Here is a 19,295-nt window from a genome sequence, read left to right on the forward strand (position 1 = left end):
GGAGCGCGAACGGAGGGCTCCCCCTGGAGGCCCAGAGAGAAACCGGGTATGCCTCGCGCACGTGACGCATCGATTTGACAGGTTGGGAGATTTTCCCGTCTGTAGCGTTCAAGCTTCGTCAGGCCATCCTCCCGCCCCCGCCTTTTGTTTGTTTAACAGGATTTATATACCACTTAATTATCAAAGCCTCTAACCGTCCCGTCCCCCAGAAGAAAAGTAGGTTGCAAAGAGCTGTTTGATTCAGACAGGTTTTTCTCTTAGGGTACCAATTTGCAGTTGAGCACACTGCCTCTTGCTACAATTGGGGCGGGTGGGGAAGCCTTAGGGTAGGGGGAGGGATTGCAAGTTAACAATGTAGAAAGACAGTGTTGCGCAGAGGTAGAACACACCTGGGCAGATGCTGCCTCAGTATTCAAGCCACCACCACTTCCAATTATTGGCTCTTGGGCAGGAATGAGGTAGACCAGAAAGCCCCTGCCAGCCAGAGTAGGGAATATTGAGGCTAGATGGACTTGTTAAAAGGCAGTGTTGTATCAAACATTTGAAACCAATACTTGAAAAAATCGCCAGGTGCTCGTCAGTCATCCCAGTGCTTTTCGGCAGCCGGTACTTTTGGAGCTGAAAGTAGATTTGCTTTTTATTACACAAGTTGTACACAAATGTATGTTCTTGTGCGGTGGTGAGAAAGTGATCTTAGGAGACATGTATTTATTTATTTATTTATTTATTTATTTATGTTTGTGAGTCAAGTGGTTATATCAATCAGCTTAAGCTCCAATGGTTTATGCAGTGCTTGGCTTTCTCTCTCTCCCTCCCTTTCTCTCAGCTGTGCTTTTAAAAGATGCTCTTTGATTCTGACATAGCCATATTAAAGCAACCAGATAAAATAGTAAGTTGAGATGGCGCGGCTTTGAAGACAAGAGAAGAAAGATCAGAGAGAGAGTACAAAGGGAAAGGAGATGTCATGCTCACACGTGAAAACCGAGCAGGGAAACTTGCAAGAGGCTCTTAGCAAAGATGTCTTTTGTGTGATCAGACAGCACTTCAACCACAAGATGTTGCATAATTGCTCTGCTGTGTAGCCTACCATGTTGTTACATGATTTCCTGGAGCTTTGCCTAGGACTGCGGCCCTCCAGATGTTTTGGGCTACAGCTCCCATGATCCCTAGCTAAGAGGACCAGTGGTCGGGGAAGATGGGAATTGTAGTCCAAAACATCTGGAGGGCCGAAGATTGGGGATGCCTGGTCTAGGAGATGTTGCAGAAACAGTGTGTGGCCAATTAAACTGATTGGGCTGGTTGGTCTTATAGGTATCCGAAAGGCAGTGCTGCTTACAGTAGGCTTTGAGTTCAATCTACTCAATAGGTAAAGGGACCCCTGACCATTAGGTCCAGTTGTGACCGACTCTGGGGTTGCAGTGCTCATCTCGCATTATTGACCGAGGGAGCCGGTGTACAGCTTCCAGGTCATGTGGCCACCATGACAAAGCCGCTTCTGGCGAAACCAGAGCAGCACACGGAAACGCCGTTTACCTTCCCGCCGGAGTGGTACCTATTTATCTACTTGCACTTTGAGGTGCTTTCAAACTGCTAGTTTGGCAGAGCAGGTTGGCAGGAGCAACGAGAGCTCACCCCGTCGCAGGGATTCGAACCGCCGACCTTCTGATCGGCAAGCCCTAAGCTCAGTGGTTTAACCCACACTGCCACCCGCATCAAATCTACTCAATAGACAGGTACAATTTGAAGAATGCAGCAAACCTTTGATGTATTGAATCAGCCCTTGCTTCTGATAAGGAAGGAGGAAAAGTGAGTTGATTTGCATGAGCAGACCATCCTGCTGAAACAGTTTCTGAAATCTAGCCTGAAAGGGAGCTCATGTTCCATTAATGACGTCTTGTCAGGGTATTCAGTTTGAATTTGTTTCCAGTAGCAGCTTTGAAGGTGCTTAACACTTCCTCTGATCTAAATCTTCTCTCCAAACTTCTATTAGCCCCACAAGGGACAATGAAAATACTTGGTCCATGTATTATTAATTTTTTACCACAGCAGCGGGGGGGGGGGGCATTTGGATTGGGGACTAGTTAAACATTCCCTTCCCAGGCACAGCTGCTCTGATCAAATTCAGAGTTCCTTACACTTGTTCAAAAAAAAGTAAACATTGGGAGTGTTAAACTGCAATCCTAACTCTGCTTAGGTGGGACTAAGCCCTAGTGAATTCAATAGGTCTTATTGTTAGAATTGCATAGCCATTCTTCAATTTCCTGCATGACATGTGGCTTGTCCCCAAGTCTTCTTTTTTCATGGAGAACCTTTCGGCTGGTCTCTCCATAAATAAGAAATAGCATTCTTCTGCAAAGCAACTTGCCCCATAACAAGGAAAGCCCAAACTCCCTGACCACATGTATTTCAAGGTGGGCAGTATGTCCAGAAGGTATAGCCTTACTTACTGGCTGTGGAGGAAGTGCACAGCAAGGCTTGTGTGAGAGCTTACCTAAATCCTCTTGGTGTATTAGATTTGGCTTTTGACCTTGAGGTGCATACAGTTTTAATTCAGGAAGAGAGAGGTAGGGGTGGCCACCAACTTGGATGGCTTCAAGAGAGGATGAGGCAACTCAAAGAAGATGAGGCTATCAATGGCTTTCTTCTGCCTCATCCCAGAAAGAATGCATTTGAATACCAGCTGCTGGAAATCTCAGGAGGGGAGAGTGCTGCAGGTACTGTTTTGGGCTTCCCACAGGCATCTGGTTTGACCACAATGAGAATAGCATGCTGGCCTGATCCAGCAGCCTGTTCTTCCTTTCTTAAGGATTTTCCTTTCTTCCTCTCAAATCCCATGGGATTCATATTTGATTTCAGAATGGGAGGGGGGGGAATGCAGTTTTCGAAACACAAGATGCAGACGAGAATGGACCCAAAAATTACAAAGGAAAAAAAAGAGAGTTAATAGTTTTTATTTTAGAAGTCTGTTGTGGAATTAGTTGAACATTCTGTAGTTTGCTGAGAGCATTTTGCATGGCTCATGTGACAATTGGGAAGGGTTAACAGACCTTTTTGTACTGCAGGATTTATTCACACATTACAGTAGGTTGTTTCATTAAATTCTGGTCCATCATTCTGCCCTATTTTAATATACCACAATGCATTCATTTGTATACCATGATACCTTCTGCCATGCCTCCTGGATAACACCAATAATGCTTGTTAAACAGGTTTTCTGGAAGCCCCCTCAGTGTCTCTCAGAGGCACTGCCAAATAATGCTTGCTTGCTTGCTTAGTATGCCTGATCAAATGCCTTAATTTATCCCTTCTGTGGCTGTGCCTCCTGGATAACATCAGTTGATGTCATGGACTGGCTGGATGCAGAGGAATGGTGGGAGACACCAGCTGGGGAACCCCCAAGGGAAGAAGACTCGGAACCAGGGGTTGGGTGCGACATCAACAAATTAGAGGGAGAAGAGGGAGCAGACTGGGAGGAGGTGTAAGAAGCTGAAGAGGTAACAGGATTTAGTAAGCAGGAAGAGTCTGTGGCAGAAAGAAGTCCAGAATCAGAGGCAGGAGAGGAGGCTGGAGATGAGGCGGCATCAAGAGGCAGCAGTGAGTCAGGCTGGTGAGGAGGTCTTCCCCTCCTGTGGTGACCAGCTCCACTTCGCCCTAGTCTGCCAGAACCTGAAGAGGTATGAAGAGGGTGGAGCAAAGATAGACAAGATGAAGGAGCCTCACGTTGCTTGGGAAGGAACCAGGGGAGGAGGAGACTTGAAGTGCTGTTATAAGGCGGGGTCCTTCAGTCCTCATTGGGGCAAGATCTGCTTGGAAGAGTTGTTCTCACTCTGCCTGAGCTGTTTTGTTTCTTTGAATAAAGAGTTAACTTCACTAACATCTTGTGAGTTATTGCTGACCTGCTCCAGACAGTCACCCTGACAGTTGACCATGGCATAACCTTAAAGATGGATATATTTGTTAACCTCTGGAAGCACATGGAAATGTGTGTGTAGGCTTAAGTGCATGGCTCGCATCTGGACACCTTATTTTATTTTTATTATTATCCCTGCATGATTCTGAATGTGTCAGTGTTTGCTCACAGGCTACTACCACAGTCTATGTCACCGTCCTGGATGAGAATGACAATGCTCCAGTATTTCGGCAGCAGCAGTATGAAGTCACACTGGATGAGGGCCCCGGCACACTTAACGCAATCCTTATCACCATCAATGCGGTGGACCTTGACGAAGGGCCAAACGGCACAGTTACATATGCCATCACAGAGGGGAACATCATGGGCACTTTTCACATAAACAGCACTACGGTTAGTACACTTGCACAAAGGTATTGAGCCCCGGTACCCAACAATCCATGAGCATAAGCCCTCATTGCCAAAAACTAACATTTTCCTTTTGTTTTGGCCTCTCATTTTAGGGACAAATCAGCACAATGAAGGAGTTGGATTATGAAATCAGCCACGGGCGTTACACACTGATTGTCACTGCCACAGACCAGTGTCCAATCCCTTCACGCCGTCTCACATCCACCACGACGGTACGTATCTCTTGTGGGAAAAGAGGATGAAAGACGCGGATAACAAGCAGCCCTCCAAAAGCACTTCCAGATGCTGCTTGCATTTGCAGAAGCTAAACCTCCATAACATGCAACAGCTAATGAGATTAATGATCTCCTATTGTGTGAAGCGTGCACAGCAAACGTCTTGCTCTCTCCTTTTTTGCATTCTTGCATGTTCTGCAATTCAATTACTGTTGCGTTATAGAAACTGTTTAAAAAGAGCAACTATATCCATGGTTCTCAACAGGAGGAAATTCCATGGGTAGTTTCTTTGGAAAGAACATACTTCTCTCTCACTTGTGTCCAGTATTTGGCAAAGAGGGGAAATCGCTGCTGGGCACCGAACTTTAAGAAAGATGTTGACGGTGGTCCATAGGAGGGCAACAGAGATGGTGAGGGATCTGGAGACCCTATGAGAAAAGTGTAAAGAGAGATATGTTTAGCTTGGAGAACAGATGATGAAGAAGTGACAGGATTGGCCATCTTCAAATATTTGAAGGGTTGTCACATGGATAATGGAACCAATATGTTTTTGGTTGATCCAAGGGGGTAGGACCCCAATCAACAGGTTCAAATTACAGGAAAGGGATGTTCAACTCAGCATTAGGAAGAACTTCAGCAATGGAACAGATGTCCTTGAAAGCTGATGGTGGAGCCTCTCCATCATTAGAGGGTTTAAAAATATATACAGTAATACCTCGGGTTACGAACGCGATCCGTTCCGGATCGCAGTTCGTAACCCGAATAGTTCGCAAACCGAGCGCGATGGGCGCCACCATTTTGCGCATGCGCAAAGTGCGATTTTCGCGCTTTGCGCATGTGCGGCTTATGTGCGCGCGCGGCGAAAACACTTCCGGGTTTGCGCAGTTCGTAACCCGAACTGTTCGCAAACCGAGGTGGTCGTAACCCGAGGTACGACTGTATTAACATTATGTTGCGACAATAGGTAACAAAAACCATTATACACCGAACATCCTTGCTTCTCATGCACAAAAGGAAAAGAAAGGGAAACAGAGGTCATCTATCAGGAATACTGCTGCTGTGGCAGAACAAGGTGACCTTTGAGTTAGCTTTCGACTCTAGAGTTGTGTAGCTGCTCACTCTTTGCTTGCACTTTCCACCTTGTGTGCCAATAGGCACAGCCCAGTTTCCTGAAGGCTGTTTTGCTTCCTTGTTCAAGGAAGGTCATGTGAGAGGCCCTTCCTTTTTTTCTTCTCTGCTTTGAATCTGCTCACTCATACTAATGGGAAGTGCTACCTGGCTCCATTATTTTTGCTGCAGTGCACAGTACTTGGACAGTGTACAATGTACTTGGTTGGACAGTGTTCTCGAAGCCACCAACATGAGTCTGACCAAACTGCAGGAGGCAGTGGAAGAGAGGAGTGCCTGGCGTGCTCTGGTCCATGGGTTCATGAAGAGTTGGACACGACTAAACAACAGCAACAGTACTTACGGGATCAGTTTCCGTATTACGGCCAACACAAATATATCATTATAAATTGTTCCCTGCGGCACCTGTTTGTGTGCAGAGATCCGCATGAGAAACCACATGGTGCATGCCGTAGCACAGCAAATGTCCAAAAAGAAAACTTTGTGGCAGTGTGCTAAAACCTACATGTGGTGAACCATTGCATGCAACTGCCCCACCTTGCAGTAACTACTGTCACAAGATTAAAAAAATCCTTCAGTAGCACCTTAAAGACCAACTAAGTTTTTATTTTGGTATGAGCTTTCGTGTGCATGCACACTTCATCAGATACACACGAAAGCTCATATCAAAATAAAAACTTAGTTGGTCTTTAAGGTGCTACTGAAGGAATTTTTTTATTTTGTTTCGACTCAGACCAACACGGCTACCTACCTGCTGTCACAAGGAGTGGATTAAAGGGCCTTCCATGTTGCAGATGTAACGGAGCAGGCATCATGTGGGAGGAAACACTGTTGTGCAAGTTGATGTTTAACTCCACAATTGCAGACTTCCACAACCCTGTGCCACTTCACCCCTTTCGTCTGCTATCACAGAGGCACAATGCGGCCAGTGTGGGTGTAGACAGGCAGGACTTATCTTGGACTCTGCATAGACTAGATTAATAAGTCACAAGGGCAGCTTCCGAGTTTGAGTGGAAATTGCCTGCCCACTCTGAAGAGTTCCTGCAACTGCAGTCATATTTTCAAGTATTTTCCAAAAAATTTGAGGGCTAGAATCTAAGTGCACCACCTAGTAATGGCTTTCATAACAGGACTGTGCAACTATGTGGGTTCTTCCATGATCCACTGGTTTGTTTATAACTACCATAAAAGCAACTGAAAATTATGTCTTATCAGGATAACACATCCTCTGACTTGCAAACACTATTCTTTCTCATCAGTGTGTGGAGATGGGTGCGGTTACTCCATGCTGAACAACTCTATTGCCCATTCCTCACCTGCCCTTCAGAACAGTTTCCAGAGCTGATTCCAGGCACACATTAAGCCCTACCTTGTTCTCCATGGTTGCTTCGTAGAATAAACTGATTACAGCTGCAGCAGCGTAATAAGTACCAAACACCGATTGCACAGAGCTCCCAGGATGTGCTTGCATCTGACCTGGGCCTGATCAGGGTTTGACCTGGCAAATCCTCGCACAAATTTAACTTGTCAAGAAACACAGCTTTGCAGTTACACTGGAATGTTGGGTTTCAGGTGTTATTTGTTTTGCCAGTCGTGCAAAATCCTTTTGAGTCAGAGATGGGTGTCATTGGATGCCATTAATTTCTGTATGAAGTTTATTGAGAATGCTTGTGTTTGTTGCATACCTGCCAAGTTGCTGTCAGAGAAATAAGGGACCGGGCCGGAAGTAGCAGACCGGAAGTAGCGCTGCCGCCATTTTGGAACTGGGCGGAGCATGCTCAGAAGTGACTTTTGATGCTGCTTTTCCCAGTTCCAAAATGGCCGTCGCGCCAGAAGCCGCACTGCAGCCATTTTGAAACTGGGCAGAGCAGCATCAAAAGTTGCTTCTGAGCATGCTCCGCCCAGTTCCAAAATGGCCACCGCGCCAGAACAAACCGGGGAAAAACAAAAAAATATGTTTTTTCAGCTAGGAACAGCTGGAAAAATGGGGATTTCCCGGGGAATACGGGAGACTTGCCAGCTATGGTTTGTTGCTGCAAATAAAGAAATACAGTGGGGGAAATTGAGATAAGTGAAGTGACTAAATAAAACTAGCAGTACTATACTGGCAGTTGCGTACAAAATGGCAGCAGATACTCGATAATGGGCTTCATAGCTTTTATTTGTTTTGGCTGCATTTGCAAACTATTCTGTGTGTTTCTGGTCTTCAGGTGTTAGTGAATTTGAACGATATCAATGACAATCAACCAACGTTCCCGCATTCTTACGAAGGGCCCTTTGACATCACAGAAGGACAGCCGGGTCCAAGGGTGTGGACTTTCCTTGCCCACGATGGAGACTCGGGGCCCAATGGACAAGTGGAGTACAGCATCATCGCAGGGGATCCCCTTGGTAAGTGGAGAAAGAAAGAGAACAGGAACTCTTGAGTTTGCGGTTCTCAGTCCATCCAGAAAATGCAGTTAAATCATGCATGTGTGCAGAAATCATCTCAGGTTTAGTAGCACAAGACAAGGAGTCAGTATTCTGTTTCTGCCCGGGCCACTGCTTCCCTATGCAAATAGCAATTCTTACTAAGGCATGGTTTCCATATGTCTGGAATAAGGTCAGTGTCCTCTTGTCTAAGTCACAAGTAAAAGCTAAAAAGAACCAACTGAATGAGTTCTCTGTTTCAACCCCGGATAACTCTGGTCTAATTCTATTCCTGCCTTAGACTCGGGCAAGTCACTCCCCATCTGCTTCAGGGAAACAAAAATGTGTAGAGTGGGTGTCCTTGTGGCTTATCTCAGAGAGTTTTGTGTGGAGGAATTACAGAGCATATTCACATCAGAAGCAGTCTGGAAATGATGATCGGGTCCAGACGGGGGGTGGGGGGTGGGTAGGAGTGGATGACCCTTAGCCATTCCTTCTGGCCTCCCCTGGCTCCCTCTCTTCTGGCCTCCCTCCCCTCTCCTGAGGCCCCCAACTCTTCCTGTTCTCTTGAGCCAGCAGCAATTATTCTTGCTTTGCCGCTGACCTGGGCTGGCTGTGTTGCCTAGTCAGCAGCCACATTATCCCAGTATATCGCAGAGAAAACTGCTGAGAGAGGTCCCTGACAGAGCAAGCTCTCAGTTGCAGCTACTCACTGAATGTCCATGTGCGGCCCTGTTCATGGGATGCACCACTGCAGCCTTTGCCTGAGCAGGCCGCAAGTAGGTGCTGGGTGGAACTGGGTGGAGCAGTGAAATAGCAGGGGAGAGGTGTTGGGGGTTCAAGCTATATAAGCCATGCAGTTGGCCCTTCACTTCCTAAGCTAGCCTGCTGCCCTCAGGTCAGATGGAGGATGTTGCTCTATTGCCAGCACTGAAGCAAGATCCCACTTCCAGCTCTGTGGTTTTCTGTATGCAGAACAGTGGTGGAGAAAGGTTTCATCTTGTCCCTTGCCTCAGGCGGTGAAATGTCTTGGGCCAGCCCTGGTGATGAGTAATAGTAATTACTGCAATGATAACATGGTTATGAGTATCTTACGTTTCCAGTGCTGCTTCTTTACATTTGGTTCCTTGGTACAGTTGTCAGTGGCACTGTGGTTTAGTGGCCAGAGTGTTGGGCTGGGACCAGGGTTGCAAGCCTGGGCATCTGCAGAGGCCTTCATTGCTGCCCACAGACTCCCCTCCCCATCCCCACTGAAATTAGACTTGGAAAAAGCCAATAAAAGCCTTAGTTTAATCTTCCTTGTTGCTAGGAGGAGATTCCAGCTGGGTGAATTCTTCCTTTCCTCCGTTGCACTCTCCAGGAATATCACATCCCTCTTCCCATTAGGTTTGGGAGGGAAAGTGAAAGCACTTTCTTCCAAACCTAATTGCTTGGGGGGAGGGTAGAGGGGAATGTGTGTATATTTGTTGCAACCTGTGTGTGGTATTCACAACAGCTTATCTGTAAGCCAGTGTGCTTACAATTCTCAAAAGACCAGCAACCCATAGACTAAAAACAGAGACACCAGAGTTCAAATAAATCCCCAGGGGGGCAGTCGCTGTCTTGGCTGTGTACACACTCCTATGCCGTGGAATGTGCTTCCACCACTGGTTTGCAAAGTTATGTATAACAGCCACAATCTATGCTGTAGCTCCTTGAGAAATACTGTGTGTTGGTGTGTTTTTACTGCAAACCAAGCAAATTTTGCAAAACGTTGGGCAATGACAGCCTTGGTGTGAGATGCTTTGGAATCTCTGCAGTGTCATACACACAATCTGAATATGAGGCAGATTATTTCAGAGCACACAAACTTTTCGGTGGAAGAGAAAGGGAGGAAAGGCGTGCGGAAAGAATCGCCTTAGGGTAGTTAATGGAACATTTCAAAACTATCCTTTCAAGAGGCCTCATTCTGAGAAGCCGAGTGTCTACATCAGGAAATCCTGTTACAGGCAGCATCCGCCATGAGAGGAAACATTGCAGACCTGTTGTGCTTGCCCGACTAAAAGATCCTTGAGGTTTTGCAAGTTCGTGCCACAAACACCCCCTCCCCCCCCAAAAAGAAATCAAGTGTGCTAGAAGGACTATCAAGCTTGCCTAGGAAGGGATTGAATACCACTTTGCTCCAAGGAAGCTTAAAAGCTGGATGTAGATCTCTTAACCATGTGGCATATTTACTTGGAAACAAGCTCTCCACTGAGGAGAGGAGGGAAGTTCCCTAACGAGGTGTACGATAGCCAAATGCAAATTGTGCTTACAAGTGTGAACACTCAGCTAAGATTATTTGTTTCATTTTCATTTATTCAGTTTGTCAGCTGCTTTATCTTGGTCAGGGCAACCCAAGGCAACTTAACCAAATAGACAGTAAGTCCACACGGATACATTCAAACCAAGAGGAAAGAGAAATACATTAAGGGACGTCATATTGATTGTGGGTCTTCTAAATGGAAGACTAGGTTGTGAGCATATCTCCTGGTTTTTATTGGACCATACCATTTTCCTGCTCTGGATGCTTCCTCGACCCATGTTTTCCTCCGTAGGGAAAACAGGGTTACCTACATGTTTTCTCCAAGCAGGGCAAAAAGCAGTTGGGAAAGATTTAGATTGGGGGAAATAGAGAAAGGGTTAAGCCCCACCCCCTTCCCCAGGGCTATAGTCCCAGTTCAATCCGCTCCCCCTGTGTGGCTGCTTTTTTTTTTCCCAAAGGGGAAATTTTTATATATCTGATATGGAGTTCCCACATTTCATTTTGTCCGGCCCAGAGACAAGTCTCTGGCAGAAATAAGCCCAGACTTTCCATTTATATGCAAATGGGGCTTACATTTCTTTGAAGATTACCAAATGACATATTTGCTGCCCCTCTATTGTGGCAAGTGCATATTTTGACACCAAAGCCATTCAAAGTATTTTTTGAAAAGTAAGAATAAAAAGGGCGAGGAAAAGGAAGCAATTGTGAGAAAACTGGCTTGGACTTCATCTAAACAAACCATGCTCAAGTCTGCTTTCATTTTCAGTTCTTGTTTGGTCAAATGCAGAAACAAGCCGGCTCTTGTCAGCCACACGCACTCACTGCCAGAGCACAGAGGCCCACTGGATTTGGCTCCAGAGTGCTGTGTGGAAGAAAAGCAGCATTTTGTGGCTTTTTAGTTTGGGGGGGGGGGGAGAGAGAGAAAGTGGCTGGGAGTATGATCAGCATTTTGGAATTGATGAATGGTGTGAAGAAATCATCAGATAAAGAGACATTTCTCTCTCTCTCTCTCTCTCTCTCTCTCTCTCTCTCTCTCTCTCTCTCTCTCTCTCTCTCTCTCTCTCTCTCGTTTAGTGGTGGGTTTCTGAGTAGACAGCAAAGTGATTACGAATGAATGTGTGACTTTCGAAAGGATTAGATAAATTCGTTGTCTTATCAACAGCTGTTAGCAAATTGGCTAAATGAAACCTCTGTGCCAGAAGGTAGTATACTTCTGAATATCAGATGCTGGAATTAAATAGAGAATGACCTTCTTGCTTTGCTCGTAACTGCCAGAAGCTAGCTGTTGGTGAAAACAAAATTATGGACAAAATCATGGGTTGCCAACGTAGCACCTGCAGGCAGGCATGCCCCCACAGAGGTCTTTCCTGGTACCCCTAGGCTCTCATCTCCAGATCCCTACTCCCACTGAAAGCACACTTCTAGCCAATAAATGGCCCCTAGTTGGAGTCTGTGTGCTGTTCCTGGAGGCTGCAGCTGACTCTCCAGGAAAATCACCCCTACCCACACCACCATTAGGATTGGCAACAGTTAGAACACTTTTTTCAAGCCTAATTGAATTAATGCAGTTCGTTCATTGGGGGGAGTAAATGTGGTTGCAGTGTGGGTGTGATTTTGTGGTATGTGGTGTCCACAACAGTTTCTCCTGCTGGCAAATGTCCCCCATAAGCCCCGAAAGGTTGGCAAATTCTACTGGACTGATTCATCAAGGCAGCACTTGTATTCTAATGAGAGACTGAGGCTACAGTCCTATACAGATTGTGGCTTGTTGCATACAGGCATCATTGCGGGGTGCAAGGAGAGAGAGAGTATACTTTCTACCACTGCTCAGATTTAAGTAGCATAGAGTTCAGTATTTCATTTTCATAGTAATACGTACCAGGGTATTAAACAATCTCCAAGACAAAACACAATTTACCTGATGTGGCCTGGCCCAGGAGACAGCCCCCCAAGGAAACTCTCCCTGCAACACCCCAGCATTGGGGGGGGGCTAAATAAATAAGCAAATAAAGTAGACAGTGAGGTGGGGGGAGAACTTTAAACTTATCTGCCCAGTGCGGCATCCTGATAAGGATGTCAGTTGTCTTCTCTCTGGTCATCAGATTGATCATTTCACATCAATCAATCAATCAATCGTTTGATATCAGATTCATCACCTAAGACCTGGGGAGCATTAGGATGTTTTGCTAGCATGGTAGTGCTGTAGAACCCAGAACCAACATAGACACTGGGAGATCACCGGCAACGTTCCTCTCTTTCTGCCTGGATCTTGTGGCCTGGTGACATCCTGATAAAGAGCAGATACACAGTCCCCTCTCAGACTAGTATCTGCAGGAATGCATTAGGTGGACTTCATTGATCTGTTCTCAATGCACCTTCTTGACCATCTCTGTTAACACGGAAAAGGAGGTTGTGAGAGCATGCAGTGCTCTTGAGTGCAGTCTTCCATGGTGCTCTAGGCTGGAAAACCTGCCCTGCTTGTTTCTCCTGTGCCCCTTAAGCATCCTTGTGTCTATCTATCTTGCAGGAGAATTTGTGATCTCTCCTGTGGAAGGGGAGCTACGCGTGCGGAAGGATGCTGAGCTTGACCGAGAAAACATTGCTTTCTATAACCTCACCATTGCTGCCAAGGACAGAGGGGTGCCTCCTCTCAGCTCTACCGTAAGTGTTTGTGGTCCAGGGGCTACACGGCAAAGATGAGGTTCTGAATCCTCCATGAGGGAGAGGTGAATTGTGCAGGGGTGAGGAAACAGAACTGTACCTGATTGAAAAACCTAAGGAGGTATTGCCTCTATTAAGCCATATGGGGAAAACACCTAGATTGCCATGGAAGAACCATATGGGCAATTTTTCTTTGTATAAATAGTCTCAGGCCTGTTTGCCCCTCTCCTCATCCGCCTCCTTTCTTTTTGGTTTAGGTCTTGGTGGGAGTGCGTGTTCTGGACATAAATGACAATGACCCCGTCCTCCTCAACCTACCGATGAATCTCACTCTCAGTGAAAATGCACCCATCTCCAGCTTCGTCACCCGCATCCATGCCAGCGATGCTGACAGCGGCAGGAATGCTCTTTTAACCTTCAGCATCACAGCAGGGAATATAGACAATGCTTTCTACATCAATGGCACCGTAAGTCTCTCTCTTTTTAACGGGATACACAGCCTCCCATGACGATCTCATTAATCAGGAAGGTTAAATGTGGCAAGGTAGTCCTTCAGATATCCTGGTTCAACTTCTAACCCATCAAGAGCTTTATTGGGCCTCAGCGGCACTTAGTACCGGGCCTGAGAAACTTAACTGGAAACCAGCTTAGCTGTCTCGATAAGGATATACATGCTGCCTTTATGTGCCCCTTGTTAAGAGCCTGGTTGCAGAATCTGGGACCAGTTGTGGTCTCCCAGCACCCTTCAAAGGCAATCCTAGGCAGAGCACATGGCAGTAATCCAGACATGATGTCACTAAGGCATATCTCACCCGTCCAAGCCTGCAGTCTTCACAATAAGGTGCAGCCGCCATACCAGCCTGAGCTTAGAGATGTGCGCATCAAACGTGGGCTTTATTTATTTGATTATTTGGACTTTAATCCCACCCTGAGGCTCAGGGAATGCTTGCAGGTGTTAGCAACATATATGAATGATGCGCATAGTTCCACTCTCTCCTTTTATTTGCTTCAACATCTGGGAAACATCTGGAGACCACAGTGATAACTTGCAGCATGGTGTTTGTCACTGGGAGGCAACAGCTGAAGGCTTCCAGTGGTCTTAAGAGGCTGGCATGTGTTTTCTTCCAGCTCTGCTGCTCCAGGTCTATAGCCTGCATGTAAAGAAAAGCATGACTTCACACTTCATATTGATTTGAATTATCCTTTAATTAGAATGCACTCATTGTCATCTTTCCACCTAGCTTTAGATACCTGAGCTCTATTCTGCAAATTGCTGAGGGCCTACATCTTTTCTTTTCTTTTTCTTTTTTAAGTTACATGGGTCTGAAGCACTTGGGTCTGGAAATGTGCTTCTCATTTGCACTCAGAACCAATGGGCAGTTTTGAAATCGTTGATTTCACTTCTTTTCCTTCGTTGCCACTGCACAGATCCTCAAATCATAGCCCAATTCTGACTGCCTTGTGCCTGCTTGAGTCAATGTGCAAAGGCCTCCTTCCCTCCAGCCATAGGAAATGAGTGTGCCCTTCCTACTAATTTCATAGTATGCTGGTGGTTGGGCTGAGAAGAGATTCAAATAACAAACCCCTACCTGAAAACAACAGCAAGCGCTTCTCAATAGTAAGATTAACCTCTTTTTTAAAATGGTATCAGTCCAGCCCTGTGTATTCACATGCAGCATTTTAGAACAGCATTTTAGCAAAGCTACCTCTCAGTAGCTTTAACTAGTCATCTTCTGGCCCAGATTTCAGGGAGTAAGGTCTTTCTTTTTTCATTTCCTGACTCCTGTGTTCCAAAGAAGAGGAGTTTCCATAACAGATTCACCTGGTAGAATGGAATCTCTCTCTTTTTTTAATCCTGGTTAGAACGGAGCATAACCTATTCTCACTTGCCTGAGCAGTTAGCACAGTATCATGGGCGCTGGTACTCCCTGCTTAATGTTTCCCCATCACTGGCATTTGGCAGAGCGAAGGAAACAAAACAATGCAGTTCCATTTATTCCCCCTCTCTTTCCCCTTTTCCCCCTTTCCTGTCTCTTCATCAGACTGGCATCGTGTACATAAACCGCCCGCTGGATAGGGAGCGGGTGTCCAAGTACAGCTTGACAGTGACAGTAAAGGACAACCCAGAAAATGCACGCAACGCAAGGCGGGTAATTATGCGCAGTTTTCTGACTTTGGCACTGGGTTTACTGAGAGCATTTCATGTAGTACTGATCTAGCTAACAATCAAAGGCGCAAGACTCAAGCCTGAAACTTAGCTTCATCAGTTTCTCTTCTCAGACGCAGAATCCAGACCGAGGTTTTCACGGCCAAGGTTAGAATATTTGCAAAAGCTCTGCAGCTCTTCATTCAAATGTTCTGTTTCATTGTGGGTCCTTCAGTTACCATTCAGTAGTTCCCCTCAGCCCCCTAAAAAAATGTGAAGGTACCTCACAGAATGGACATATAACGTTTTGATCTCATCTGCTTGCACATTATATAATTGAGACTATGCTGTTCTATAGATAGGCCTAAAAATAAGACAAAATGGGTATTTTCTGAGTCTCCAGGGGCTCACTGAAAAAGCACCCTTGTCTCTCTTTAGGTATGTGCTACCACATGTGCATCAGGTTCAAACAGCACATACCTAAAGAGAGGCAAATGTCCAAACCTGAACACCTTTGAGAGCATTGTATATGACCTACCTGTTTGAATTGGCCTCTGGGATTCAGGCTTAAGTCAATAAAGCATAGCAAAGCTCTTGAGCAGCCTGTAAATCTAAACAAAACCTTAAAACCCACGAAGAGACCAAGTCTGTATTCTTTAGTAGTCATGATGATTGCGAGGAGACCCTTCTAAAGGCAACTGCAGCTTCTTTTGTAGTCATTTTGTCCTTTTCGTTCACACCACTTTAGGATTTCGACTTGCTGCTGATTTCAGTAGCAGATGAAAATGATAACCACCCCCTCTTCACTCAGAGTTCCTACCAGGCCGAGATCCTGGAGAACTCCCCTCCAGGTATGTGTTTCCTCCAACATATTCGAATCTCACAGCTTGCAGGCGGTCCCTTCCTTCAGCCCAGGTCTTCTGTTTTTAATGGGATGGTACTTTAAAAAACAACAACAACTTTTGAACAATATTGTGTTAGAACTGTTGCAACAAATAATGTTGTGACTACGAAGGAAAAGTTGTTTAGGACATCTTAGTTTCTGGACGTTGTTATCTGTTCTTCCACAACATTAGAGAGCCGTGTTTGAGAAATGCTGGAAAACAGAAATCAAATTAAACCTGGTACAAGTGGATTTGTTGGAAATGACATAATTTTTTTAAACAGTTGGATGCTTTCTACTATGATCACATTTGTTTTATACAGATACTATTCATTTTCTGTGGCTACTAAAATACCCATACAGTGGTGCCTCGCTAGACGAATTTAATTCGTTCCACAGGTCTTTTCTTATAACGAAAAATTCGTCTAGTGAATCCCATAGGAATGCATTGAATTTTTTTTAAAAAAAATTTCCCATAGGAACGCATTAATTGAATTTCAATGCATTCCTATGGGAAACCGCGATTCGCTAGACGAATTTTTCATTAAAAAAAAATCGTTAAGCAGGGCATTCGTTAAGTGAGGCACCACTGTAGTTCTTTTCTCTGTTGTGAAATGGCAACATACTTTTGTTTTATGAAACCAGTAGTTTGGGATTTTTATGAACAAGCTTATGAAGTTTTAAGACCTTCTCTAACTCCCTTTCTTAAATAATAATAGCATATAAGAAACTGACTGTGAATTAGTGTGGTCTCATTTGCTGAGGCCAAAGAAGTCTTTCCCTGAAGACATTGGCTGTACAGTATTTGTATTTCTTACCTTCCAGACCATGGGTTGGAAGCTCATTCCTGATTCTCCAGACCATTTATTTGAACTTTAAGTACTTTTAGGTTTCTGCCAAAATATTTATACTTCAATAGACCAATGTGCTTGCCTGCCACACTCCCTGATGGTATGTCAATTCAGAAACAAGAGGAGGCAAAACTCCCGCTAAATGTCCTTTTCATTTCAATATTCCTGATGAATTGTGTGTGTGTTTTTTTGTTTTAGCAGGGCTGTAAGGCGTCTCCCAGGGGGCTTCTTGATTCAGTCTGCCAAGGCCTCACCAGGCACTTCTTTTTTGTCTCATCCTTCATAGGACCTCACCCTATTTCACCCATTCATTATTCACTGTTAATCATTTGGGGGTGGGGGTGGAGGAGGTAGCCTATTGATGTTATCTCTCTGATTGAATGGCCTCCCATGTTCAATTCAGGAACTCGCATCACAGTCCTTAATGGGCCAATTCTAGCTTTGGACAACGACCAGGGCATCAATGCTGTGGTGACGTACCAGCTCCTTGGGACAGCAACAGACCTTTTCAGCATCAACAACAGAACAGGTAAGAAAGACAAGCCACTTAGCAGGCAGGCAGCCTATCTAGTCTTGGGTGAGGAGGTAATGGAATAAAAAATTAAAAATAATCCTTCCAGTAGCACCTTAGAGACCAACTAAGTTTGTCATAGGTATGAGCTTTCGTGCGCATGCACACTTCTTCGATCTGAAGAAGTGTGCATGCGCACGGAAGCTCATACCTATGACAAACTTAGTTGGTCTCTAAGGTGCTACTGGAATGAATTTTTTTATTTTTTGTTTCGACTACGTCAGACCAAAATGGCTACCTACCTGTAACGAGGTAATGGAATGTTTGCCCTGGCCAGTAGAAGAGCCAGGCTGGAAGTGAACCTTGGGCTTTTTTAAAGCACATGGAGAAGATCTCGGTTTTTGTGTGTAGGGAGTATTTTCTGTGAGGAGCATTCCATGTTCCCCCTCACCTGCAATGTGAAGCGGGTACAGCCTTGCAACTCGTTTGTTTGGCTTGTCGTTGGGGGCGAGCTATTGCATAAACAAACTCATCAGTGGTGTAAGCTTTTGTTTACCCAAACAGTGACTAAACTGGAGGCCAAACTGGAGGGCCCCCTCTTTGATACCATGGTTCTTGAGTCCTGTACTACAGTAGGCAGAACCTTTTGACAAAACAGTCTGCTACCCTACCGACACACCATTTTGGTGGCGAGCTCTATATGTAGTTTGTAGATGTCACATGGTGGTGTGGGTAATGGGCTTCACTGGGGAAAATTGTTGGGAGGTAACAAGGTAAGGTCTCCAAGTAAGGAGCTATCCAGACTTCCCTTTTCCTTTGCCATTTTTTACAACTTCCAAGTGCTGGTACGCCAATTTCATAGAATTGTAGAGTTTGCTGCAGATTTTATTTTGGCAAAATGAGATTTGCACTCCGTGGAGCATGACTGCTAGAACTTTGGCTGCACGTGCCTATAGTTGGTTCCTATCTTTCCTAATGGAATCTTTATTCATAACTTCCAGGGGTTGTTTTGGTGAAGCCAGGCCAAGTGATAGACAGAGAAGCCTTCTTGAATCCAGTCTTGGAATTTCTGCTGGTTGCAATGGATGTTGGAAAGCTGAACAGCACCGCTAGGCTCACTGTGACCATTCTGGATGATAATGACAATAGGCCAACTTTTCACCCGGCACTGTTGACTGCTCACCTGCTGGAAAACAGCCCTCCAGGTCAGAATGAAGGCAAAGTACAGATAAGCTAGTGAGACTGAGATGAGGATAGGTACTGAGATTTCTTAAAAACCACAACCATACAGTGATAATTGAAAATGAAGTATGCAATCCAGGAAATCAAGAGATAAATTTGCAATATTCTGCAGCACTCTCTGGCCATTTATGGGCAATATGGATATTGAGTTGGATCCCCATTTAGTCATGCTTAGAGTAGGTCCAGTGAAATCAGTGTGAAGTCTGGATCCGGCTGATTATGTTTTTCGTACCATGCTGATAAACACATTTGTATTCTGGAAACAGACAGACTACTGGAGCAAAATTCCAGTTAACAAAGGATCACATTTTTCTTTTTCTTTTCTTTTTTGCTCTGTTACCATAAATTAGCAAATAAGGAAGAGACCATTGTTTGTTTTTGTGTACAGTATATGTGTTTAGCTGGCAGTCACTACATAGTTTAGCCCATCAAGGAAGTGTACAAAGTGTTCGTCACTCTTTAATGTTTTAATGCAAGAGTTCACATCTTTTTCAGGTCACCTATATGGCCTACTTTCAGTTCACCATGAACATCCTTATTGTCCTTTATGCAGCCTATTATTATTATTATTATTATTATTATTATTATTATTATTATTATGCTATACTGTCCTTCATCCCAGGATCACAGGGCAGATTACAATA

At 45.0% G+C, this 19,295-nt stretch overlaps 1 protein-coding gene across 2 annotated transcripts in view; it reads left to right on the top strand.

Annotated features, from left to right (window-relative positions):
- CDH23 (cadherin related 23) overlaps positions 1-19,295 on the top strand; it is a 398,194-nt gene that overhangs the window by 352,513 nt on the left and 26,386 nt on the right. For both annotated transcript variants that reach the window (XM_060274909.1, XM_060274907.1), the window contains 9 exons: positions 4,082-4,303; positions 4,414-4,533; positions 7,875-8,055; positions 12,885-13,018; positions 13,276-13,485; positions 15,061-15,168; positions 15,913-16,015; positions 17,302-17,427; positions 18,411-18,614. In XM_060274909.1, coding sequence (XP_060130892.1) covers positions 4,082-4,303; positions 4,414-4,533; positions 7,875-8,055; positions 12,885-13,018; positions 13,276-13,485; positions 15,061-15,168; positions 15,913-16,015; positions 17,302-17,427; positions 18,411-18,614 — 1,408 coding nt within the window. The remainder of the gene's footprint in view (positions 1-4,081; positions 4,304-4,413; positions 4,534-7,874; positions 8,056-12,884; positions 13,019-13,275; positions 13,486-15,060; positions 15,169-15,912; positions 16,016-17,301; positions 17,428-18,410; positions 18,615-19,295) is intronic.

This window comes from Zootoca vivipara, chromosome 5 (assembly GCF_963506605.1).
Source record: "Zootoca vivipara chromosome 5, rZooViv1.1, whole genome shotgun sequence".
Classification (NCBI taxonomy): Eukaryota; Metazoa; Chordata; class Lepidosauria; order Squamata; family Lacertidae; genus Zootoca; species Zootoca vivipara.